Genomic DNA, 27,798 nt, shown 5'->3' on the forward strand with positions numbered 1-27,798 from the left:
GCTAGAGAAGGAGAGAGCTAGAGATGGAGAGAGATAGAGATGGAGAGAGAGATAGAGAAGGAGAGAGAGATAGAGAGATGGAGAGAGAGATAGAGAAGGAGAGAGAGATAGAGATGGAGAGAGAGATAGAGATGGAGAGAGATAGAGAGGAGAGAGATAGAGATGGAGAGAGATAGAGAGGAGAGAGATAGAGAGATGGAGAGAGGATAGATGGAGAGAGATAGAGATGGAGAGAGAGATAGAGAAGGAGAGAGAGATAGATGGAGAGAGATAGAGATGGAGAGAGATAGAGATGGAGAGAGAGATAGAGATGGAGAGAGAGATAGAGAAGGAGAGAGAGATAGAGAAGGAGAGAGAGATAGATAGGGTATTATTATTCATGCATGCCCGTACACAGCTGGCAGGGATCCCCATTAAAGGCAATAGGAGGTAACAGGACCAAGGCTTAATGATTTAATTGTCTCCATAACGAGGGAGGAAAACCCTTGACAGGAGGCCGACCAAGAGGCCTTGTTTATCTTGCAGCAAACAGACACATCTAACCATAGCAGCATAGTCCTTCCTGTGTTCCAAATGGCACCCTTTAACCTGTATAGTGGACTACTTTAAACCAGGACCCATACGGTCTAACCCTCCATATCATTAGTCAGTCCATGTTGCTTGTTGTGTAACACTTCTCTCTAAACTGGTTTCCACACAACGTGCAGCATGTGATACCTCTTCTCCCTCCACCGGATGGTAGAGCTGGGATGACAGCAGTACTGTGTGTCTGTACTGAGCAGTACTGTGTGTGTCTGTACTGAGCAGTACTGTGTGTGTGTGTGTACTGAGCAGTACTGTGTGTGTACTGAGCAGTACTGTGTGTGTCTGTACTGAGCAGAACTGTGTGTGTTGAGAGCAGTACTGTGTGTGTTGAGTGCAGTACTGTGTGTGTCTGTACTGAGCAGTACTGTGTGTGTGTCTGTACTGAGCAGTACTGTGTGTGTTGAGTGCAGTACTGTGTGTGTCTGTACTGAGCAGTACTGTGTGTGTGTGTGTGTGTGTGTGTACTGAGCAGTACTGTGTGTGTTGAGAGCAGAACTGTGTGTGTTGAAAGCAGTACTGTGTGTGTTGAGAGCAGAACTGTGTGTGTTGAGAGCAGAACTGTGTGTGTTGAGAGCAGTACTGTGTGTGTCTGTACTGAGCAGTACTGTGTGTGTTGAGAGCAGTACTGTGTGTGTGTGTGTGTTGAGAGCAGTACTGTATGTGTTGAGAGCAGTACTGCAGTAACACAGAAGGCAACACTGTGTACAGCTGCCCATAACTACACAGACGTAGAAACAGGCTAGACACACACACACACACACACACACACACACACACACACACACACACACACACACACACACACACACACACACACACACACACACACACACACACACACACACACACACACACACACACACACACACACACACACACACACACACACACACACCAAACCCAGGTACCAGAGGAAGTCCCAAGGCTGAACTCAGAAACCAACAGCCAGACGTCCAGATCAAAGCAATGAAGACAGACCAGACCAGCTGTTATGTAGAAAGAGGAAGCTTTGTCCACTTTTCTACAGACAGACACTGAAGTCTTTTATAGAGACAGACACAAGCACAGCACATGCATCTCAAATGGCCCCCTATTCCCTACAGCAGAGGGCCCCCCTATTCCCTACAGCAGAGGGCCCCCCTATTCCCTACAGCAGAGGGCCCCCTATTCCCTACAGCAGAGGGCCCCCCCTATTCCCTACAGCAGAGGGCCCCCCCTATTCCCTACAGCAGAGGGCCCCCCTATTCCCTACAGCAGAGGGCCCCCCTATTTCCTACAGCAGAGGGCCCCTATTCCCTACAACAGAGGGCCCCTATTCCCTACAGCAGAGGGCCCCCTATTCCATACAGCAGAGCCCCCCCCTATTCCCTAGAGCAGAGGGCCCCCCTATTCCCTACAGCAGAGGGCCCCTATTCCCTACAGCAGAGGGCCCCTATTCCCTACAACAGAGGGCCCCTATTCCCTACAGCAGAGCCCCCCCCTATTCCCTACAGCAGAGCCCCCCCCCCTATTCCCTACAGCAGAGGGCCCCCCTATTCCCTACAGCAGAGGGCCCCCTATTTCCTACAGCAGAGGCCCCCCTATTCCCTACAGCAGAGGGCCCCCCCATTCCCTACAGCAGAGGGCCCCCCTATTTCCTACAGCAGAGGGCCCCCCTATTCCCTACAGCAGAGGGCCCCCCTATTCCCTACAGCAGAAGCCCCCCTATTCCCTACAGCAGAGGGCCCCCTATTTCCTACAGCAGAGGCCCCCCCTATTCCCTACAGCAGAGGGCCCCCCTATTCCCTACAGCAGAGGGCCCCCTATTCCATACAGCAGAGCCCCCCCTATTCCCTACAGCAGAGCCCCCCCTATTCCCTAGAGCAGAGGGCCCCCTATTCCCTACAGCAGAGGGCCCCGGTCAAACGTAGAGGTAGTTCACTATATAGGAAACACACAGAACCACAAACAACATGCAGAGAAGAGCCGTACAGGGCAACACACGACGAGAGGACGGTCATGAGCTCAGAGTAGAGAAGACAGCCAGGGTTATGGAAAGAACCAATCTGTTTCTATACATTTCATTAGCTCTATTTTAAATACATGGCTCTGGTTACGGCTATCAGCAGACAGACAGACAGACAGACAGACAGACAGACAGACAGACAGACAGACAGACAGACAGAACATGCTCTGAGACGGAGGTTGTCTTTACCATGGTTACAAGGCTTCAGAACCTGGAGGTAAGAACTGGGACTGAGGCTCATCTGATCATCTGTTGGAACCAGTGGAAACTTTAATACAATAATGAACCAGTGGAAACTTTAATATAATAATGAACCAGTAATAACTATAATATAATAATATAATAATGAACAAGTAATAACTATAACAATATAATATAATAATGAACCAGTAATAACTATAATATAATAATATAATAATGAACCAGTAATAACTATAACTAATATAATAATGAACCAGTAATAACTATAATAATATAATATAATAATGAACCAGTAATAACCATAATAATATAATAATGAACCAGTAATAACTATAATAAATAATAACTATAATATATAATAATGAACCAGTAATAACTATAATAATATAATAATGAACCAGTAATAAATATAACAATATAATATAATAATGAACAAGTAATAACTATAACAATATAATATAATAATGAACCAGTAATAAGTATAATAATACAATAATGAGACAGTAATAACTTTAATATACTAATGAGCCAGTAATAACTATTATATAATGAGCCAGTAATAACTATAACAATATAATATAATAATGAACCAGTAATAACTATAACAATATAATATAATAATGAACCAGTAATAACCATAATAATATAATAATGAACCAGTAATAACTATAATAATATAATATAATAATGAACCAGTAATAACTATAATAATATAATATAGTAATGAACCAGTAATAACTATAATAATATAATAATAATGAACCAGTAATAACTATAATATAATAATGAACCAGTAATAACTATAATATAATAATGAACCAGTAATAACTATAATATAATAATGAACCAGTAATAACTATAATAATATAATAATGAACCAGTAATAACCATAATAATATAATAATGAACCAGTAATAACCATAATAATATAATAATAAACCAGTAATAACTATAATAATATAATATAATAATGAACCAGTAATAACTATAATAATATAATATAGTAATGAACCAGTAATAACTATAATAATATAATATAGTAATGAACCAGTAATAACTATAATAATATAATATAATAATGAACCAGTAATAACTATAATAATATAATATAATAATGAACCAGTAATAACTATAATAATATAATATAGTAATGAACCAGTAATAACTATAATAATATAATATAATAATGAACCAGTAATAACTATAATAATATAATATAGTAATGAACCAGTAATAACTATAATAATACGCCAGAAATAACTATAATATAATAATGAACCAGTAATAACTATAATAATATAATAATGAACCAGTAATAACTATAATACTATAATAATGAACCAGTAATAACTATAATAATATAATAATGAACCAGTAATAACTATAATAATATAATAATGAACCAGTAATAACTACAATATAATATAATAATGAACCAGTAATAACTATAATATAATAATGAACCAGTAATAACTATAATATAATAATGAACCAGTAATAACTATAATAATGAACCAGTAATAACTATAATATAATAATGAACCAGTAATAACTATAATATAATAATATAGAACCAGTAATATCTGTAATATATAATATAGAACCAGTAATAACTATAATAATATAATAATGAACCAGTAATAACTATAATAATGAACCAGTAATAACTATAATATATAATATAGAACCAGTAATAACTATAATATATAATATAGTAATAACTATTAATGAACCAGTAATAACTATAATAATATAATAATGAACCAGTAATAACTATAATAATATAATAATGAACCAGTAATAACTATAATATAATAATATAATAATGAACCAGTAATAACTATAATACAATAATATAATAATGAACCAGTAATAACTATAATATAATAATGAACCAGTAATAACTATAATAATATAATATAATAATGAACCAGTAATAACTACAATAATATAATAATGAACCAGTAATAACTATAATATAATATAATAATGAACCAGTAATAACTATAATACTATAATAATGAACCAGTAATAACTACAATAATATAATAATGAACCAGTAATAACTATAATATAATATAATAATGAACCAGTAATAACTATAATAACATAATAATGAGCCAGTAATAACTATAATATAATAATATAATAATGAACCAGTAATAACTATAATAATATAATAATGAACCAGTAATAACTACAATATAATAATAATGAGCCAGTAATAACTACAATATAATAATGAACCAGTAATAACTATAATATAATAATATAATAATGAACCAGTAATAACTATAATAATATAATATAATAATGAACCAGTAATAACTATAATATAATAATATAATAATGAACCAGTAATAACTATAATATAATAATGAACCAGTAATAACTATAATATAATAATGAACCAGTAATAACTATAATATAATAATGAACCAGTAATAACTATAATATAATAATATAATAATGAACCAGTAATAACTATAATATAATAATGAACCAGTAATAACTATAATATAATAATATAATAATGAACCAGTAATAACTACAATATAATATAATAATGAACCAGTAATAACTATAATATAATAATAATGAACCAGTAATAACTATAATAATATAATAATGAACCAGTAATAACTATAATAATATAATAATGAACCAGTAATAACTATAATATAATAATATAATAATGAACCAGTAATAACTATAATAATGAACCAGTAATAACTATAATAATATAATAATGAACCAGTAATAACTATAATATAATAATATAATAATGAACCAGTAATAACTATAATAATATAATAAACCAGTAATAACTACAATATAATATAATAATGAACCAGTAATAACTATAATAATGAACCATTGATAACTATAATAAAATAATATTGTAAGGGGGTATTGAGTTAGGTAGGGGGTATAGGAGTTATTGTAAGGGGTATTGAGTTAGGTAGGGGGTATAGGAGTTATTGTAAGGGGGTATAAGAGTTATTGTAAGGGGTATTGAGTTAGGTAGGGGGTATAGGAGTTATTGTAAGGGGGTATAAGAGTTATTGTAAGGGGGTATTGAGTTAGTTAGGGGGTATAGGAGTTATTGTAAGGGGTATTGAGTTAGGTAGGGGGTATAGGAGTTATTGTAAGGGGGTATTGAGTTATTGTAAGGGGTATTGAGTTAGGTAGGGGGTATAGGAGTTATTGTAAGGGGTATTGAGTTAGGTAGGGGGTATAGGAGTTATTGTAAGGGGGTATTGAGTTAGGTAGGGGGTATAGGAGTTATTGTAAGGGGGTATTGAGTTAGGTAGGAGTTATTGTAAGGGGGTATTGAGTTAGGTAGGGGGTATAGGAGTTATTGTAAGGGAGTATTGAGTTAGGTATGAACCAGTAATAACTATAATAATATAATAAACCAGTAATAACTATAATAATATAATAAACCAGTAATAACTATAATATAATAATAATGAACCTGTAATAACTATAATAATGAACCATTGATAACTATAATAAAATAATATTGTAAGGGGTATTGAGTTAGGTAGGGGGTATAGGAGTTATTGTAAGGGGTATTGAGTTATTGTAAGGGGTATTGAGTTAGTTAGGGGGTATAGGAGTTATTGTAAGGGGTATTGAGTTAGGTAGGGGGTATTGAGTTATTGTAAGGGGGCATTGAGTGACTGTAAGGGGTATTGAGTTAGTTAGGGGGTATAGGAGTTATTGTAAGGGGTATTGAGTTATTGTAAGGGGGTATTGAGTTAGTTAGGGGGTATAGGAGTTATTGTAAGGGGTATTGAGTTAGGTAGGGGGTATTGAGTTATTGTAAGGGGGTATTGAGTTAGTTAGGGGGTATAGGAGTTATTGTAAGGGGTATTGAGTTAGGTAGGGGGTATTGAGTTATTGTAAGGGGTATTGAGTTAGGTAGGGGGTATAGGAGTTATTGTAAGGGGTATTGAGTTATTGTAAGGGGGTATTGAGTTAGGTAGGGGTATAGGATGTATTGTAAGGGGGTATTGAGTTATTGTAAGGGGTATTGAGTTAGGTAGGGGGTATAGGAGTTATTGTAAGGGGTATTGAGTTATAAGGGATATTGAGTTAGGTAGGGGGGTATATGAGTTATTGTAAGGGGGTATTGAGTGACTGTAAGGGGGTATTGAGTTATTGTAAGGGGGGTACTGAGTTATTGTAAGGGAGTATTGAGTTAGGTAGGGGGTATAGGAGTTATTGTAAGGGGTATTGAGTTAGGTAGGGGGTATAGGAGTTATTGTAAGGGGGTATAGGAGTTATTGTAAGGGGTATTGAGTTAGGTAGGGGGTATAGGAGTTATTGTAAGGGGTATTGAGTTAGGTAGGGGGTATTGAGTTAGGTAGGGGGTATAGGAGTTATTGTAAGGGGGTATTGAGTTAGGTAGGGGGTATAGGAGTTATTGTAAGGGGTATTGAGTTAGGTAGGGGGGTATTGAGTTAGGTAGGGGGTATAGGAGTTATTGTAAGGGGGTATTGAGTTAGGTAGGGGGTATAGGAGTTATTGTAAGGGGGTATAGGAGTTATTGTAAAGGTCTCACCTCGGGGACGTGGTGCTCTCTTCCGTCGGTCTCTGAACGCTGCTCCAGACTGTAAAGCCTCCAGCAAACTATCCATCACTCCTGTCTCATCGCTGTTCTCTGGTGGAGGAGAGGGAAGGAGAGAGACAGATACAGGAGGAGAGACAGAGGGGGAGAAAGAGAGAGAGAGAAGGGGAGGGAGAAAGAGAGCGAGAGAGAAAGAGGGAGAGAGAGAGGGAGAGAGAGAGACAGAGGGGGAGGGAGGAAAAAGAGTGAGAGAGAGAAAAAGAGAGAGGGGGGAGAGAACGAGAGAGGGGGGAGAGAGAAAAAGAGGGGGGAGAGAAAAAGAGAGCGGGGAGAGAGAAAAAGAGAGGGGGGAGAGAGAAAAAGAGAGGGGGGAGAGAGAAAAAGAGGGGGGGGGAGAGAAAAAGAGAGGGGGGAGAGAGAAAAAGAGAGGGGGGGAGAGAGAAAAAGAGAGGGGGGAGAGAGAAAAAGAGAGGGGGGAGAGAGAAAAAGAGAGGGGGGAGAGAGAAAAAGAGAGGGGGGAGAGAGAAAAAGAGAGGGGGAGAGAGAAAAAGAGAGGGGGGAGAGAGAAAAAGAGAGGGGGGGAGAGAGAAAAAGAGAGGGGGAGAGAGAAAAAGAGAGGGGGGGAGAGAGAAAAAGAGAGGGGGGAGAGAGAAAAAGAGAGGGGGGAGAGAGAAAAAGAGAGGGGGGAGAGAGAAAAAGAGAGGGGGGAGAGAGAAAAAGAGAGGGGGAGAGAGAAAAAGAGAGGGGGAGAGAGAAAAAGAGAGGGGGGAGAGAGAAAAAGAGAGGGGGGAGAGAGAAAAAGAGAGGGGGAGAGAGAAAAAGAGAGGGGGGAGAGAGAAAAAGAGAGGGGGGAGAGAGAAAAAGAGAGGGGGGAGAGAGAAAAAGAGAGGGGGGAGAGAGAAAAAGAGAGGGGGAGAGAGAAAAGAGAGGGGGGAGAGAAAAAGAGAGGGGGGAGAGAGAAAAAGAGAGGGGGGAGAGAGAAAAAGAGAGGGGGGAGAGAGACTAAATGAGATGAGGGCAGTATTGCTATCAGGTCTTGAGGGTTGCCATAGTAATGCCAGAGATGATGGCCATGCAACAGAGACAGTCTACCACCAGTTAAACCGTGCCATTAGAGAAGCAGACAGCCTTTAACTGGTTCTTATATCACCTGGATGCCACACCACCACCAGCCAGCCACAGTCCAGTCTGTGTGTGTGTGTGTGTGTGTGAGACTCTGTGGCTGGACTATAAAGCCAGAGAGAAAGTTCAAGCTATTAACCTCAGGTCATTGCCTTTTCTATGGGAAACTGTTGAGGGAACGGGGGGGTCTGGCTGGGGAGGGTTAGGGTAGGAGTAGTGGAGACATCCCAACACAGGGAGACATCCCCAATGGAACACTATTCCCTATCTAGTGCACTACTTTTGACCAGGGCCCATAGGTCACTTAATAGGGAATAGGGTGCCATTTGGGACACTTCCCTAGAGTCACCACCACCAGCATATTCTACCCCCTTTACCCTCCCTCTCCTCCTCTCCCTCCTTCCTTCCTCCTCCTCCACCCTCCCTCCCTCCCTCTCCTCTCCCTCCCCTCCCTCCCTCCCTCCCTCCTGCTCCTCCTCCCCCCCTCCTCGCCCTCCCCCTCCTCCTCCCCCGCCTCCTCTCCCTCCCTCCTGCTCCTCCTCCCCCTCTCCCTCATCCTCTCCCTCCCTCCCCTTCCATCTCCTTGTCGAGATAATCAGTCATATCTGACAGTACATTTTCTTGACACAGCAAATCCAGCCAATCTTTTGTAAAGAGGCAGAAGACAGAAGGAAGTGGAAAAATAAAGACCCAGAACAACACAAGGCTCTCAGTCAGTCGGCCGCTTCAGGGCTGAGACTGTGTGTGTGTGTGTGTGTGTGTGTGTGTGTGTGTGTGTGTGTGTGTTGTGTGATGATGATGATGATGTGTGTGAAGTCAGGCTTCTCTCCCATCCTATGACCAAGCTACCAGACCCCTGCCTCCCCAGGCAGATATATTAACCTGCCATTGATGTGTACTGAACACACTGAACACACAGAGTCCTAGATGGCACAGGGCCTTGGTCAAATGTAGTGCACTATAAAAAGGGAACGAGATGCCATTAGGGACTTAGGAAGGATGGAAGGGAGGGAGAACAGAGGAGTGTGGACATGTTGTAAAACACAACCCATTCAAACAACCAGTCACCTCTCAAAAACCTGCCCATTCCACCCAGGGAAGATTTCTCTCTGTCTCTATCTGTGGAAATAGTTCTTTACTGAACTGTAGTGAACAGTAGTGAACAGTAGTCAACTGTAGTGAACAGTAGTGAACTGCAGTGAACTGTAGTGAACTGCAGTGAACAGTAGTGAACTGTAGTGAACTGTAGTGAACAGTAGTGAACTGCAGTGAACTGTAGTGAACTGTAGTGAACAGCAGTGAACTGTAATGAACTGTAGTGAACTGCAGTGAACAGTAGTGAACTGCAGTGAACAGTAGTGAACTGCAGTGAACTGTAGTGAACAGCAGTGAACTGCAGTGAACTGTAGTGAACAGTAGTGAACAGTAGTGAACAACAGTTAACTGTAGTGAACAGTTGTGAACTGTAGTGAACAGTAGTGAACGGCAGTGAACCGTAGTGAACAGTGGTGAACTGCAGTGAACAGTAGTGAACTGTAGTGAACAGCAGTGGTTCGTTTGAGAATGAACAGTAGTGAACTGTAGTGAACAGTAGTGAACTGTAGTGGTTCGTTTGAGAATGAACAGTAGTGAACAGTAGTGAACTGTAGTGGTTCGTTTGAGAATGAACAGTAGTGAACTGTAGTAAACAGTTGTGAACAGTAGTGAACAGTAGGGAACAATAGTGAACTGTAGTGAACAGTTGTGAATTGTAGAACAGTAGTGAACAGTAGTGAACTGTAGTGGTTCGTTTGAGAATGAACAGTAGTGAACAGTAGTGAACTGTAGTGGTTCGTTTGAGAATGAACAGTAGTGAACTGTAGTGGTTCGTTTGAGAATGAACTGTAGTGAGATGAGCGTCTCATGAAACAGACTGAGTCATGAATGACTTCAGGGGGGAGAAATCTTCTGACCTCATGGCTGTGAGGTCATCTCTCTACAGTTACAGTGTCCGTTCAGAAAAAGGAGAATGGATCTAGAATGATATAGAATGTTCTTTAGGTTACTGTGGAAGACAGTAAGGACTATGGTTCTAGAATGATAGAGAATGTTCTTTAGGTTACTGTGGAAGACAGTAAGGACTATGGTTCTAGAATGATATAGAATGTTCTTTAGGTTACTGTGGAAGACAGTAAGGACTATGGTTCTAGAATGATATAGAATGTTCTTTAGGTTACTATGGAAGACAGGACTATGTAGGCTGTTTAAAACTTTCAAAAATGAGGCCAGAATGTCAATCACTATATTGCAACATGGAAGAGAGGTGTTGACAGACCAGATAGTTCAGGTTATTCAACATGGAAGAGAGGTGTTGACAGACCAGATAGTTCAGGTCATTCAACATGGAAGAGAGGTGTTGACAGACCAGATAGTTTAGGTTATTCAACATGGAAGAGAGGTGTTGACAGACCAGATAGTTTAGGTTATTCAACATGGAAGAGAGGTGTTGACAGACCAGATAGTCCAGGTCATTCAACATGGAAGAGAGGTGTTGACAGACCAGATAGTTCAGGTTATTCAACATGGAAGAGAGGTGTTGACAGACCAGATAGTTTAGGTTATTCAACATGGAAGAGAGGTGTTGACAGACCAGATAGTTTAGGTCATTCAACATGGAAGAGAGGTGTTGACAGACCAGATAGTTTAGGTTATTCAACATGGAAGAGAGGTGTTGACAGACCAGATAGTTCAGGTCATTCAACATGGAAGAGAGGTGTTGACAGACCAGATAGTTTAGGTTATTCAACATGGAAGAGAGGTGTTGACAGACCAGATAGTTTAGGTTATTCAACATGGAAGAGAGGTGTTGACAGACCAGATAGTCCAGGTCATTCAACATGGAAGAGAGGTGTTGACAGACCAGATAGTTTAGGTTATTCAACATGGAAGAGAGGTGTTGACAGACCAGATAGTTCAGGTTATTCAACATGGAAGAGAGGTGTTGACAGACCAGATAGTTCAGGTTATTCAACATGGAAGAGAGGTGTTGACAGACCAGATAGTTCAGGTTATTCAACATGGAAGAGAGGTGTTGACAGACCAGATAGTTTAGGTCATTCAACATGGAAGAGAGGTGTTGACAGACCAGATAGTTCAGGTCATTCAACATGGAAGAGAGGTGTTGACAGACCAGATAGTTTAGGTCATTCAACATGGAAGAGAGGTGTTGACAGACCAGATAGTTCAGGTCATTCAACATGGAAGAGAGGTGTTGACAGACCAGATAGTCCAGGTCATTCAACATGGAAGAGAGGTGTTGACAGACCAGATAGTTTAGGTTATTCAACATGGAAGAGAGGTGTTGACAGACCAGATAGTTCAGGTTATTCAACATGGAAGAGAGGTGTTGACAGACCAGATAGTTTAGGTTATTCAACATGGAAGAGAGGTGTTGACAGACCAGATAGTCCAGGTCATTCAACATGGAAGAGAGGTGTTGACAGACCAGATAGTTTAGGTTATTCAACATGGAAGAGAGGTGTTGACAGACCAGATAGTTTAGGTTATTCAACATGGAAGAGAGGTGTTGACAGACCAGATAGTTTAGGTCATTCAACATGGAAGAGAGGTGTTGACAGACCAGATAGTCCAGGTCATTCAACATGGAAGAGAGGTGTTGACAGACCAGATAGTTCAGGTTATTCAACATGGAAGAGAGGTGTTGACAGACCAGATAGTTTAGGTTATTCAACATGGAAGAGAGGTGTTGACAGACCAGATAGTTTAGGTTATTCAACATGGAAGAGAGGTGTTGACAGACCAGATAGTCCAGGTCATTCAACATGGAAGAGAGGTGTTGACAGACCAGATAGTTTAGGTCATTCAACATGGAAGAGAGGTGTTGACAGACCAGATAGTTTAGGTCATTCAACATGGAAGAGAGGTGTTGACAGACCAGATAGTTCAGGTCATTCAACATGGAAGAGAGGTGTTGACAGACCAGATAGTTTAGGTCATTCAACATGGAAGAGAGGTGTTGACAGACCAGATAGTTCAGGTCATTCAACATGGAAGAGAGGTGTTGACAGACCAGATAGTTTAGGTTATTCAACATGGAAGAGAGGTGTTGACAGACCAGATAGTTCAGGTTATTCAACATGGAAGAGAGGTGTTGACAGACCAGATAGTTTAGGTTATTCAACATGGAAGAGAGGTGTTGACAGACCAGATAGTCCAGGTCATTCAACATGGAAGAGAGGTGTTGACAGACCAGATAGTTTAGGTTATTCAACATGGAAGAGAGGTGTTGACAGACCAGATAGTTTAGGTTATTCAACATGGAAGAGAGGTGTTGACAGACCAGATAGTTTAGGTCATTCAACATGGAAGAGAGGTGTTGACAGACCAGATAGTCCAGGTCATTCAACATGGAAGAGAGGTGTTGACAGACCAGATAGTTCAGGTTATTCAACATGGAAGAGAGGTGTTGACAGACCAGATAGTTTAGGTTATTCAACATGGAAGAGAGGTGTTGACAGACCAGATAGTTTAGGTTATTCAACATGGAAGAGAGGTGTTGACAGACCAGATAGTTTAGGTTATTCAACATGGAAGAGAGGTGTTGACAGACCAGATAGTCCAGGTCATTCAACATGGAAGAGAGGTGTTGACAGACCAGATAGTTTAGGTCATTCAACATGGAAGAGAGGTGTTGACAGACCAGATAGTTTAGGTCATTCAACATGGAAGAGAGGTGTTGACAGACCAGATAGTTCAGGTCATTCAACATGGAAGAGAGGTGTTGACAGACCAGATAGTTTAGGTCATTCAACATGGAAGAGAGGTGTTGACAGACCAGATAGTTCAGGTCATTCAACATGGAAGAGAGGTGTTGACAGACCAGATAGTTTAGGTTATTCAACATGGAAGAGAGGTGTTGACAGACCAGATAGTCCAGGTCATTCAACATGGAAGAGAGGTGTTGACAGACCAGATAGTTTAGGTTATTCAACATGGAAGAGAGGTGTTGACAGACCAGATAGTTTAGGTCATTCAACATGGAAGAGAGGTGTTGACAGACCAGATAGTTTAGGTCATTCAACATGGAAGAGAGGTGTTGACAGACCAGATAGTTTAGGTCATTCAACATGGAAGAGAGGTGTTGACAGACCAGAGGTGTTGACAGACCAGATAGTTCAGGTCATTCAACATGGAAGAGAGGTGTTGACAGACCAGATAGTTTAGGTCATTCAACATGGAAGAGAGGTGTTGACAGACCAGATAGTTTAGGTTATTCAACATGGAAGAGAGGTGTTGACAGACCAGATAGTTCAGGTTATTCAACATGGAAGAGAGGTGTTGACAGACCAGAGGTGTTGACAGACCAGATAGTTTAGGTCATTCAACATGGAAGAGAGGTGTTGACAGACCAGAGGTGTTGACAGACCAGATAGTTCAGGTCATTCAACATGGAAGAGAGGTGTTGACAGACCAGAGGTGTTGACAGACCAGATAGTTCAGGTCTTAGTACGGTGGAGGTGGACAGTGTTCAGGCTGACAGGTCTGATGGGTGGAGAGAAACAGCTGTGGACAGACATGCTGCCCAGTTAACACCTGACTTACTGAAACACACTATTGCAGAGGGGATGGAGGGAGAGAGAGAGAGAGAGAGGGAGAGAGAGAGGGAGAGAGTGACGTACAGGGAGAAAAACAGGGAGAGTGAGAGGAGAGGAGGGGGGGTGAGAGAGGGAGAGAGAGAGTGACGTACAGGGAGAAAAACAGGGAGAGAAGGGAGGGTGAGAGGAGAGGAGGGGGGGTGAGAGAGGGAGAGAGAGAGTGACGTACAGGGAGAAAAACAGGGAGAGAAGGGGGGTGAGAGGAGAGGAGGGGGGGTGAGAGAGGAGAGGAGGTACAAGGGTAATCAGCGTCGGGGAAGATGAATAGTCGGCCGGTCTCTCGCTCTGTCTCTGTCTCTCTCATTTGTGGCACAGCTGAGTGAGAATGAATTGAAATGATTAGCTTTCTTTATTTAACTGGACTTATGGGGCCAGAGAACCAGAGGGTCCACCTCTCACCGTCTGACTGTCCCTCAGGTCTCCCCCTCCACTAAGACAGAACACAGTCTGACTGTCCCTCAGGTCTCCCCCCTCCACTAAGACAGAACACAGTCTGACTGTCCCTCAGGTCTCCCCCTCCACTAAGACAGAACACAGTCTGACTGTCCCTCAGGTCTCCCCCTCCACTAAGACAGAACACAGTCTGACTGTCCCTCAGGTCTCCCCCTCCACTAAGACAGAACACAGTCTGACTGTCCCTCAGGTCTCCCCCCTCCACTAAGACAGAACACAGTCTGACTGTCCCTCAGGTCTCCCCCTCCACTAAGACAGAACACAGTCTGACTGTCCCTCAGGTCTCCCCCTCCACTAAGACAGAACACAGTCTGACTGTCCCTCAGGTCTCCCCCCTCCACTAAGACAGAACACAGTCTGACTGTCCCTCAGGTCTCCCCCCTCCACTAAGACAGAACACAGTCTGACTGTCCTTCAGGTCTCCCCCCTCCACTAAGACAGAACACAGTCTGACTGTCCTTCAGGTCTCCCCCCTCCACTAAGACAGAACACAGTCTGACTGTCCCTCAGGTCTCCCCCTCCACTAAGACAGAACACAGTCTGACTGTCCCTCAGGTCTCCCCCCTCCACTAAGACAGAACACAGTCTGACTGTCCCTCAGGTCTCCCCCTCCACTAAGACAGAACACAGTCTGACTGTCCCTCAGGTCTCCCCCTCCACTAAGACAGAACACCGTCTGACTGTCCCTCAGGTCTCCCCCTCCACTAAGACAGAACACAGTCTGACTGTCCCTCAGGTCTCCCCCTCCACTAAGACAGAACACAGTCTGACTGTCCCTCAGGTCTCCCCCCTCCACTAAGACAGAACACAGTCTGACTGTCCCTCAGGTCTCCCCCCTCCACTAAGACAGAACACAGTCTGACTGTCCCTCAGGTCTCCCCCCTCCACTAAGACAGAACACCGTCTGACTGTCCCTCAGGTCTCCCCCTCCACTAAGACAGAACACAGTCTGACTGTCCCTCAGGTCTCCCCCCTCCACTAAGACAGAACACAGTCTGACTGTCCCTCAGGTCTCCCCCCTCCACTAAGACAGAACACAGTCTGACTGTCCCTCAGGTCTCCCCCCTCCACTAAGACAGAACACCGTCTGACTGTCCCTCAGGTCTCCCCCTCCACTAAGACAGAACACAGTCTGACTGTCCCTCAGGTCTCCCCCCTCCACTAAGACAGAACACAGTCTGACTGTCCCTCAGGTCTCCCCCCTCCACTAAGACAGAACACAGTCTGACTGTCCCTCAGGTCTCCCCCTCCACTAAGACAGAACACAGTCTGACTGTCCCTCAGGTCTCCCCCTCCACTAAGACAGAACACAGTCTGACTGTCCCTCAGGTCTCCCCCCTCCACTAAGACAGAACACAGTCTGACTGTCCCTCAGGTCTCCCCCTCCACTAAGACAGAACACAGTCTGACTGTCCCTCAGGTCTCCCCCCTCCACTAAGACAGAACACAGTCTGACTGTCCCTCAGGTCTCCCCCTCCACTAAGACAGAACACAGTCTGACTGTCCCTCAGGTCTCCCCCCTCCACTAAGACAGAACACAGTCTGACTGTCCCTCAGGTCTCCCCCCTCCACTAAGACAGAACACCGTCTGACTGTCCCTCAGGTCTCCCCCTCCACTAAGACAGAACACAGTCTGACTGTCCCTCAGGTCTCCCCCCTCCACTAAGACAGAACACAGTCTGACTGTCCCTCAGGTCTCCCCCCTCCACTAAGACAGAACACAGTCTGACTGTCCCTCAGGTCTCCCCCTCCACTAAGACAGAACACAGTCTGACTGTCCCTCAGGTCTCCCCCTCCACTAAGACAGAACACAGTCTGACTGTCCCTCAGGTCTCCCCCCTCCACTAAGACAGAACACAGTCTGACTGTCCCTCAGGTCTCCCCCCTCCACTAAGACAGAACACAGTCTGACTGTCCCTCAGGTCTCCCCCTCCACTAAGACAGAACACAGTCTGACTGTCCCTCAGGTCTCCCCCCTCCACTAAGACAGAACACAGTCTGACTGTCCCTCAGGTCTCCCCCTCCACTAAGACAGAACACAGTCTGACTGTCCCTCAGGTCTCCCCCCTCCACTAAGACAGAACACAGTCTGACTGTCCCTCAGGTCTCCCCCCTCCACTAAGACAGAACACAGTCTGACTGTCCCTCAGGTCTCCCCCTCCACTAAGACAGAACACAGTCTGACTGTCCCTCAGGTCTCCCCCCTCCACTAAGACAGAACACAGTCTGACTGTCCCTCAGGTCTCCCCCCTCCACTAAGACAGAACACAGTCTGACTGTCCCTCAGGTCTCCCCCTCCACTAAGACAGAACACAGTCTGACTGTCCCTCAGGTCTCCCCCCTCCACTAAGACAGAACACAGTCTGACTGTCCCTCAGGTCTCCCCCTCCACTAAGACAGAACACAGTCTGACTGTCCCTCAGGTCTCCCCCCTCCACTAAGACAGAACACAGTCTGACTGTCCCTCAGGTCTCCCCCCTCCACTAAGACAGAACACCGTCTGACTGTCCCTCAGGTCTCCCCCCTCCACTAAGACAGAACACAGTCTGACTGTCCCTCAGGTCTCCCCCCTCCACTAAGACAGAACACAGTCTGACTGTCCCTCAGGTCTCCCCCCTCCACTAAGACAGAACACAGTCTGACTGTCCCTCAGGTCTCCCCCCTCCACTAAGACAGAACACCGTCTGACTGTCCCTCAGGTCTCCCCCTCCACTAAGACAGAACACAGTCTGACTGTCCCTCAGGTCTCCCCCCTCCACTAAGACAGAACACAGTCTGACTGTCCCTCAGGTCTCCCCCCTCCACTAAGACAGAACACAGTCTGACTGTCCCTCAGGTCTCCCCCTCCACTAAGACAGAACACAGTCTGACTGTCCCTCAGGTCTCCCCCTCCACTAAGACAGAACACAGTCTGACTGTCCCTCAGGTCTCCCCCCTCCACTAAGACAGAACACAGTCTGACTGTCCCTCAGGTCTCCCCCTCCACTAAGACAGAACACAGTCTGACTGTCCCTCAGGTCTCCCCCCTCCACTAAGACAGAACACAGTCTGACTGTCCCTCAGGTCTCCCCCTCCACTAAGACAGAACACAGTCTGACTGTCCCTCAGGTCTCCCCCCTCCACTAAGACAGAACACAGTCTGACTGTCCCTCAGGTCTCCCCCCTCCACTAAGACAGAACACCGTCTGACTGTCCCTCAGGTCTCCCCCTCCACTAAGACAGAACACAGTCTGACTGTCCCTCAGGTCTCCCCCCTCCACTAAGACAGAACACAGTCTGACTGTCCCTCAGGTCTCCCCCCTCCACTAAGACAGAACACAGTCTGACTGTCCCTCAGGTCTCCCCCTCCACTAAGACAGAACACAGTCTGACTGTCCCTCAGGTCTCCCCCTCCACTAAGACAGAACACAGTCTGACTGTCCCTCAGGTCTCCCCCCTCCACTAAGACAGAACACAGTCTGACTGTCCCTCAGGTCTCCCCCCTCCACTAAGACAGAACACAGTCTGACTGTCCCTCAGGTCTCCCCCTCCACTAAGACAGAACACAGTCTGACTGTCCCTCAGGTCTCCCCCCTCCACTAAGACAGAACACAGTCTGACTGTCCCTCAGGTCTCCCCCTCCACTAAGACAGAACACAGTCTGACTGTCCCTCAGGTCTCCCCCCTCCACTAAGACAGAACACAGTCTGACTGTCCCTCAGGTCTCCCCCCTCCACTAAGACAGAACACAGTCTGACTGTCCCTCAGGTCTCCCCCTCCACTAAGACAGAACACAGTCTGACTGTCCCTCAGGTCTCCCCCCTCCACTAAGACAGAACACAGTCTGACTGTCCCTCAGGTCTCCCCCCTCCACTAAGACAGAACACAGTCTGACTGTCCCTCAGGTCTCCCCCTCCACTAAGACAGAACACAGTCTGACTGTCCCTCAGGTCTCCCCCCTCCACTAAGACAGAACACAGTCTGACTGTCCCTCAGGTCTCCCCCTCCACTAAGACAGAACACAGTCTGACTGTCCCTCAGGTCTCCCCCCTCCACTAAGACAGAACACAGTCTGACTGTCCCTCAGGTCTCCCCCCTCCACTAAGACAGAACACAGTCTAACTGTCCCTCAGGTCTCCCCCCTCCACTAAGACAGAACACAGTCTGACTGTCCCTCAGGTCTCCCCCCTCCACTAAGACAGAACACAGTCTGACTGTCCCTCAGGTCTCCCCCCTCCACTAAGACAGAACACAGTCTGACTGTCCCTCAGGTCTCCCCCCTCCACTAAGACAGAACACAGTCTGACTGTCCCTCAGGTCTCCCCCTCCACTAAGACAGAACTAAATGTGGACACCGTCCTCCAGCTGATGGTGAAGCTCAAGTCACCCTGCACTATATCTTCATTATATCTTCATTATATCTTCATTATATCTTCATTATATCTGCATTATATCTGCATTATATCTTCATTATATCTGCATTATATCTGCATTATATCTGCATTATATCTTCATTATATCTTCATTATATCTTCATTATATCTGCATTATATCTGCATTATATCTGCATTATATCTGCATTATATCTTCATTATATCTGCATTATATCTTCATTATATCTTCATTATATCTGCATTATATCTGCATTATATCTTCATTATATCTTCATTATATCTGCATTATATCTGCATTATATCTGCATTATATCTGCATTATATCTTCATTATATCTTCATTATATCTGCATTATATCTGCATTATATCTTCATTATATCTGCATTATATCTGCATTATATCTTCATTATATCTGCATTATATCTGCATTATATCTTCATTATATCTGCATTATATCTTCATTATATCTTCATTATATCTTCATTATATCTTCATTATATCTGCATTATATCTGCATTATATCTTCATTATATCTTCATTATATCTTCATTATATCTGCATTATATCTTCATTATATCTTCATTATATCTTCATTATATCTTCATTATATCTGCATTATATCTGCATTATATCTTCATTATATCTGCATTATATCTGCATTATATCTGCATTATATCTTCATTATATCTTCATTATATCTTCATTATATCTGCATTATATCTTCATTATATCTTCATTATATCTTCATTATATCTGCATTATATCTGCATTATATCTGCATTATATCTGCATTATATCTTCATTATATCTTCATTATATCTTCATTATATCTGCATTATATCTGCATTATATCTGCATTATATCTGCATTATATCTTCATTATATCTTCATTATATCTTCATTATATCTTCATTATATCTGCATTATATCTTCATTATATCTTCATTATATCTGCATTATATCTGCATTATATCTTCATTATATCTTCATTATATCTTCATTATATCTGCATTATATCTGCATTATATCTTCATTATATCTTCATTATATCTTCATTATATCTTCATTATATCTTCATTATATCTGCATTATATCTGCATTATATCTGCATTATATCTTCATTATATCTTCATTATATCTTCATTATATCTTCATTATATCTGCATTATATCTGCATTATATCTTCATTATATCTTCATTATATCTTCATTATATCTTCATTATATCTTCATTATATCTGCATTATATCTGCATTATATCTTCATTATATCTTCATTATATCTTCATTATATCTTCATTATATCTTCATTATATCTTCATTATATCTTCATTATATCTGCATTATATCTGCATTATATCTTCATTATATCTTCACTATATCTTCACTATATCTTCACTATATCTTCATTATATCTTCATTATATCTTCATTATATCTGCATTATATCTGCATTATATCTTCATTATATCTTCATTATATCTTCATTATATCTTCACTATATCTTCACTATATCTTCATTATATCTTCATTATATCTTCATTATATCTTCATTATATCTTCATTATATCTTCATTATATCTTCATTATATCTTCATTATATCTGCATTATATCTTCATTATATCTTCATTATATCTTCATTATATCTTCATTATATCTTCATTATATCTTCATTATATCTTCATTATATCTTCATTATATCTTCATTATATCTTCATTATATCTTCATTATATCTTCATTATATCTTCATTATATCTTCATTATATCTTCATTATATCTTCATTATATCTTCATTATATCTTCTTCATTATATCTTCATTATATCTTCATTATATCTTCATTATATCTTCATTATATCTTCATTATATCTGCATTATATCTTCATTATATCTTCATTATATCTTCATTATATCTTCACTATATCTTCATTATATCTTCATTATATCTTCATTATATCTTCATTATATCTTCATTATATCTTCATTATATCTTCATTATATCTGCATTATATCTGCATTATATCTTCATTATATCTTCATTATATCTTCATTATATCTTCATTATATCTTCATTATATCTTCATTATATCTTCATTATATCTGCCTCATGTACTAATTCATGTTGTTCCTCCAACGACCAGAAAGTCAAATATACACTGCTCCAAAAAAATAAAGGGAACACTTAAACAACACAATGTGTCTGTCAGCGTAGTGTCCAGAGCATGGAGGCGCTACCAGGAGACAGGCCAGTACATCAGGAGACGTGGAGGAGGCCGTAGGAGGGCAACAACCCAGCAGCAGGACCGCTACCTCCACCTTTGTGCAAGGAGGAGCAGGAGGAGCACTGCCAGAGCCCTGCAAAATGACCTCCAGCAGGCCACAATGTGCATGTGTCTGCTCAAACGGTCAGAAACAGACTCCATGAGGGTGGTATGAGGGCCCGACGTCCACAGGTGGGGGTTGTGCTTACAGCCCAACACCGTGCAGGACGTTTGGCATTTGTCAGAGAACACCAAGATTGGCAAATTCGCCACTGGCGCCCTGTGCTCTTCACAGATGAAAGCAGGTTCACACTGAGCACATGTGACAGACGTGACAGTCTGGAGACGCTGTGGAGAACGTTCTGCTGCCTGCAACATCCTCCAGCATGACCGGTTTGGCGGTGGGTCAGTCATGGTGTGGGGTGGCATTTTTTGGGGGGGCCGCACAGCCCTCCATGTGCTCGCCAGAGGTAGCCTGACTGCCATTAGGTACCGAGATGAGATCCTCAGACCCCTTGTGAGACCATATGCTGGTGCGGTTGGCCCTGGGTTCCTCCTAATGCAAGACAATGCTAGACCTCATGTGGCTGGAGTGTGTCAGCAGTTCCTGCAAGAGGAAGGCATTGATGCTATGGACTGGCACGCCCGTTCCCCAGACCTGAATCCAATTGAGCACATCTGGGACATCATGTCTCGCTCCATCCACCAACGCCACGTTGCACCACAGACTGTCCAGGACTTGGCGGATGCTTTAGTCCAGATCTGGGAGGAGATCCCTCAGGAGACCATCCACCTCATCAGTAGCATGCCCAGGCGTTGTAGGGAGGTCATACAGGCACGTGGAGGCCACACACACTACTGAGCCTCATTTTGACTTGTTTTAAGGACATTACATCAAAGTTGGATCAGCCTGTATTGTGGTTTTCCACTTTAATTTTGAGTGTGACTCCAAATCCAGACCGCCATGGGTTGATAAATTGGATTTCCATTGATTATTTTTGTGTGATTTTGTTGTCAGCACATTCAACTATGTAAAGATAGAAGTATTTAATACGATTATTTCATTCATTCAGATGTAGGATGTGTTATTTTAGTGTTATTTTTTTGAGCAGTGTATATTAATATTAAACTGACAGATTTGTTTTAATGGGTAATGTTTGAAGATGCTAATTTGGTTTCCGCAGGGCGAGGACATTGACCTTAGAGGGTTAAAAACACACAGCCTCTAACAACACAAACACTACACTTGTCTACTTATTTAAAGAAGCTGCAGGGCTGTTTCAGTGTTGAGTGGAGAAGAACATTTCATGTCTTAGAAAAAGTGTTGACAGCGCTGAATTATAACGGCAACTCACTCATTGGTTGGACAGTCTCTGTTGTCATGGTTTTAGACGTTTTGAAACACCATTAGTATTAAAAACTGACTTGGCTGTGTGTTCCAGGAAGCTGCACAGTGATCTGAGTAATCTGATTGGCTAGCGGTAGGTCTATAGGTGCACCTGATTTGCTCTCGGGGAACACCGAGTAGGGAGAGTTTGTACCATCAGTACGACACATGAAATGGCTGAAACAGTGGAAGACTTGACCAACCCGGTGCTCAGAGCAGCTGAAACAAGTGCACCTACTCCCAGCAGCACCAGGGACAGAATAAACTAGGAATGTAAAGCTTTATCCTTGTTTATTTTTTGTTGTTGAGAGAAATGTTTGGCGATTGACTAGGAATGCCTTGGAGATGGATCGTTTGGTGACCAGAGCCCTACAGTGAGGTGTGATGGGGAGAGTGACTGCACTGCGGAGGGATCAGAGCCCTACAGTGAGGTGTGATGGGGAGAGTGACTGCACTGCGGAGGGATCAGAGCCCTACAGTGAGGTGTGAAGGGGAGAGTGACTGCACTGCGGAGGGATCAGAGCCCTACAGTGAGGTGTGATGGGGAGAGTGACTGCACTGCGGAGGGATCAGAGCCCTACAGTGAGGTGTGAAGGGGAGAGTGACTGCACTGCTGAGGGATCAGAGCCCTACAGTGAGGTGTGATGGGGAGAGTGACTGCACTGCGGAGGCATCAGAGCCCTACAGTGAGGTGTGATGGGGAGAGTGACTGCACTGCGGAGGGATCAGAGCCCTACAGTGAGGTGTGATGGGGAGAGTGACTGCACTGCGGAGGCATCAGAGCCCTACAGTGAGGTGTGATGGGGAGAGTGACTGCACTGCGGAGGGATCAGAGCCCTACAGTGAGGTGTGATGGGGAGAGTGACTGCACTGCGGAGGGATCAGAGCCCTACAGTGAGGTGTGATGGGGAGAGTGACTGCACTGCGGAGGCATCAGAGCCCTACAGTGAGGTGTGATGGGGAGAGTGACTGCACTGCGGAGGGATCAGAGCCCTACAGTGAGGTGTGATGGGGAGAGTGACTGCACTGCGGAGGGATCAGAGCCCTACAGTGAGGTGTGATGGGGAGAGTGACTGCACTGCGGAGGGATCAGAGCTCTACAGTGAGGTGTGATGGAGAGAGTGACTGCACTGCGGAGGTATCAGAGCCCTACAGTGAGGTGTGATGGGGAGAGTGACTGCACTGCGGAGGGATCAGAACCCTACAGTGAGGTGTGATGGGGAGAGTGACTGCACTGCGGAGGTATCAGAGCCCTACAGTGAGGTGTGATGGGGAGAGTGACTGCACTGCGGAGGGATCAGAGCCCTACAGTGAGGTGTGATGGGGAGAGTGACTGCACTGCGGAGGGATCAGAGCTCTACAGTGAGGTGTGATGGAGAGAGTGACTGCACTGCGGAGGTATCAGAGCCCTACAGTGAGGTGTGATGGGGAGAGTGACTGCACTGCGGAGGGATCAGAACCCTACAGTGAGGTGTGATGGGGAGAGTGACTGCACTGCGGAGGCATCAGAGCCCTACAGTGAGGTGTGATGGGAGAGTGACTGCACTGCGGAGGGATCAGAGCCCTACATTGAGGTGTGATGGGGAGAGTGACTGCACTGCGGAGGGATCAGAGCCCTACAGTGAGGTGTGATGGGGAGAGTGACTGCACTGCGGAGGGATCAGAGCCCTACAGTGAGGTGTGATGGGGAGAGTGACTGCACTGCGGAGGGATCAGAGCCCTACAGTGAGGTGTGATGGGGAGAGTGACTGCACTGCGGAGGGATCAGAGCCCTACAGTGAGGTGTGATGGGGAGAGTGACTGCACTGCGGAGGGATCAGAGCCCTACAGTGAGGTGTGATGGGGAGAGTGACTGCACTGCGGAGGGATCAGAGCCCTACAGTGAGGTGTGATGGGGAGAGTGACTGCACTGCGGAGGGATCAGAGCCCTACAGTGAGGTGTGAAGGGGAGAGTGACTGCACTGCGGAGGGATCAGAGCCCTACAGTGAGGTGTGATGGGGAGAGTGACTGCACTGCGGAGGGATCAGAGCCCTACAGTGAGGTGTGATGGGGAGAGTGACTGCACTGCGGAGGGATCAGAGCCCTACAGTGAGGTGTGATGGGGAGAGTGACTGCACTGCGGAGGGATCAGAGCCCTACAGTGAGGTGTGATGGAGAGAGTGACTGCACTGCGGAGGGATCAGAGCCCTACAGTGAGGTGTGAAGGGGAGAGTGACTGCACTGCGGAGGGATCAGAGCCCTACAGTGAGGTGTGATGGGGAGAGTGACTGCACTGCGGAGGGATCAGAGCCCTACAGTGAGGTGTGATGGGGAGAGTGACTGCACTGCGGAGGGATCAGAGCCCTACAGTGAGGTGTTATGGGGAGAGTGACTGCACTGCGGAGGGATCAGAGCCCTACAGTGAGGTGTGATGGGGAGAGTGACTGCACTGCGGAGGGATCAGAGCCCTACAGTGAGGTGTGATGGGGAGAGTGACTGCACTGCGGAGGGATCAGAGCCCTACAGTGAGGTGTGATGGGGAGAGTGACTGCACTGCGGAGGGATCAGAGCCCTACAGTGAGGTGTGATGGGGAGAGTGACTGCACTGCGGAGGGATCAGAGCCCTACAGTGAGGTGTGATGGGGAGAGTGACTGCACTGCGGAGGGATCAGAGCCCTACAGTGAGGTGTGATGGGGAGAGTGACTGCACTGCGGAGGGATCAGAGCCCTACAGTGAGGTGTGATGGGGAGAGTGACTGCACTGCGGAGGGATCAGAGCCCTACAGTGAGGTGTGATGGGGAGAGTGACTGCACTGCGGAGGGATCAGAGCCCTACAGTGAGGTGTGATGGGGAGAGTGACTGCACTGCGGAGGGATCAGAGCCCTACAGTGAGGTGTGATGGGGAGAGTGACTGCACTGCGGAGGGATCAGAGCCCTACAGTGAGGTGTGATGGGGAGAGTGACTGCACTGCGGAGGGATCAGAGCCCTACAGTGAGGTGTGATGGGGAGAGTGACTGCACTGCGGAGGGATCAGAGCCCTACAGTGAGGTGTGATGGGGCTGATGAGGGAGATCAGCTCAGAGCCTTTATATACTGCAGGCTGGAGCTGAGACTCTAACTGATGGGACTGCAGGTCTGAGGTGACTGATGTGATGGGGAGTGTGTGTGTGTGACTGTGTGTGTGTGACTGCAGAGCCACTGGGTTGATTTAGTGGCAGACGGAGGACATTTACTCTGATTAAAGTAGAGGAGGCTGTTCTACATTCCTCTTCTCCTCCTTCTCTCTCTCCGCTTCTCTCTGCTCTTCTCCTGCCCTCTTTATCCTTCCCCTCTCTCTCTCTCTCTCTGCTCTTCTCCTGCCCTCTTTATCCTTCTCCTCCTCCTCCTCCTATCTCTCTCTCTCTCTCTCCTCTTCTCTCTGCTCTTCTCCTGCCCTCTTTATCCTTCCCCTTCTCTCTCTCCTTTTCTCTCTCTCCTCCTCTTCTCTCCTCCTCTCTCTCTCCTCTCCTCCTCTTCTCCTCCTCTCTCTCTCCTCTTCTCCTCCTCTCTCTCCTCTTCTCCTCCTCTCTCTCTCCTCTTCTCCTCCTCTCTCTCTCCTCTTCTCCTCCTCTCTCTCCTCTTCTCCTCCTCTCTCTCTCCTCCTCTGCTCCCGCTCTTTCCATCTATCCTTGTCTTCCTCTTCCTTCTTTCAAAGTGATGGCAAGTTGACAACACCCAGCCTGCTGCTGGTCTCCATAGGTCCATGTAGGAGCCTACCCCCCCCTGTCTCTCCCCCCTGTCTCTCCCTCCTGTCTCTCCCCCGTCTCTCCCTCCTGTCTCTCCCTCCTGTCTCTCCTCTCCAGTCATAGTGTCAACACAGTTAAACCCCGTCTGAGGTTGGAAGGAGACAGTAAGTACCAGATGGAGGTGAGGCTGTTGTGGGTTGTTACGGTGTGATAAACTGAGCTTAAAGGACAGAAATAAACACATGAATATATGAATGAACCAGAGAAGAATGACCGATAACAACAACACAGTGTTTACCATCTCCAGTAACATCACAGAGCATTCACCAGCCATATGTCATGCTACCTTGTGCCGGCGTAGAAAAACACATGGGAGCTGTCACCACAGAACAAAACACTATGTAAGGAGAAATGTTTGTGACATATCTGGAGCGGTCAAGGACTGGAAAGACGGGATGTCTCTGTCCTGACGAGTGACGGCCAAAGAGAGAGAGAGAAGCAAAGAGAGACAGAGAGAGAGGATGGAGAAAGGAGAGAGAGAGAGAGCGCAAGAGAGAGAGCGAGGGGGAAAGAGAGACAGAGTGAGAGAGAGAGACTAATTATGTTCACAAGTGACCTTCATCTTCTTTCTCATGTATGTCTGTCTCAACAGATACAGGAAGTCATTCCATTCTTTCTCCTGTATGTCTGTCTGAACAGATACAGGAAGTCATTCCCTTCTTTCTCCTGTATGTCTGTCTGAACAGATACAGGAAGTCACTCCATTCTTTCTCCTGTATGTCAGTCTGAACAGATACAGGAAGTCATTCCATTCTTTCTCCTGTATGTCTGTCTGAACAGATACAGGAAGTCATTCCCTTCTTTTTCCTGTATGTCTATCTGAACAGATACAGGAAGTCATTCCATTCTTTCTCCTGTATGTCTGTCTGAACAGATACAGGAAGTCATTCCCTTCTTTCTCCTGTATGTCTGTCTGAACAGATACAGGAAGTCATTCCCTTCTTTCTTGTGTATGTCTGTCTGAACAGATACAGGAAGTCATTCCCTTCTTTCTCCTGTATGTCTGTCTGAACAGATACAGGAAGTCATTCCCTTCTTTCTCCTGTATGTCTGTCTGAACAGATACAGGAAGTCACTCCATTCTTTCTCCTGTATGTCTGTCTGAACAGATACAGGAAGTCATTCCCTTCTTTCCCCTGTATGTCAGTCTGAACAGATACAGGAAGTCACTCCATTCTTTCTCCTGTATGTCTGTCTGAACAGATACAGGAAGTCATTCCATTCTTTCTCCTGTATGTCTGTCTGAACAGATACACGAAGTCATTCCATTCTTTCTCCTGTATGTCTGTCTGAACAGATACAGGAAGTCACTCCATTCTTTCTCCTGTATGTCAGTCTGAACAGATACAGGAAGTCATTCCCTTCTTTCTCCTTTATGTCTGAACAGATACAGGAAGTCCTTCTGAATTTCATTGT

At 44.4% G+C, this 27,798-nt stretch overlaps 1 protein-coding gene across 1 annotated transcript in view; it reads right to left on the minus strand.

Annotated features, from left to right (window-relative positions):
* Positions 1-27,798, minus strand: part of LOC106574944 (protein diaphanous homolog 3) — a 676,792-nt gene that overhangs the window by 134,031 nt on the left and 514,963 nt on the right. Inside the window, exons 28-29 of the mRNA XM_082963180.1 lie at positions 7,362-7,460; positions 2,780-2,839 (exon numbers count right to left, since the gene is read on the minus strand). Coding sequence (XP_082819306.1) covers positions 2,780-2,839; positions 7,362-7,460 — 159 coding nt within the window. The remainder of the gene's footprint in view (positions 1-2,779; positions 2,840-7,361; positions 7,461-27,798) is intronic.

This window comes from Salmo salar, chromosome 16, assembly GCF_965601325.2.
Source record: "Salmo salar chromosome 16, fSalSal1, whole genome shotgun sequence".
NCBI lineage: Eukaryota > Metazoa > Chordata > Actinopteri > Salmoniformes > Salmonidae > Salmo > Salmo salar.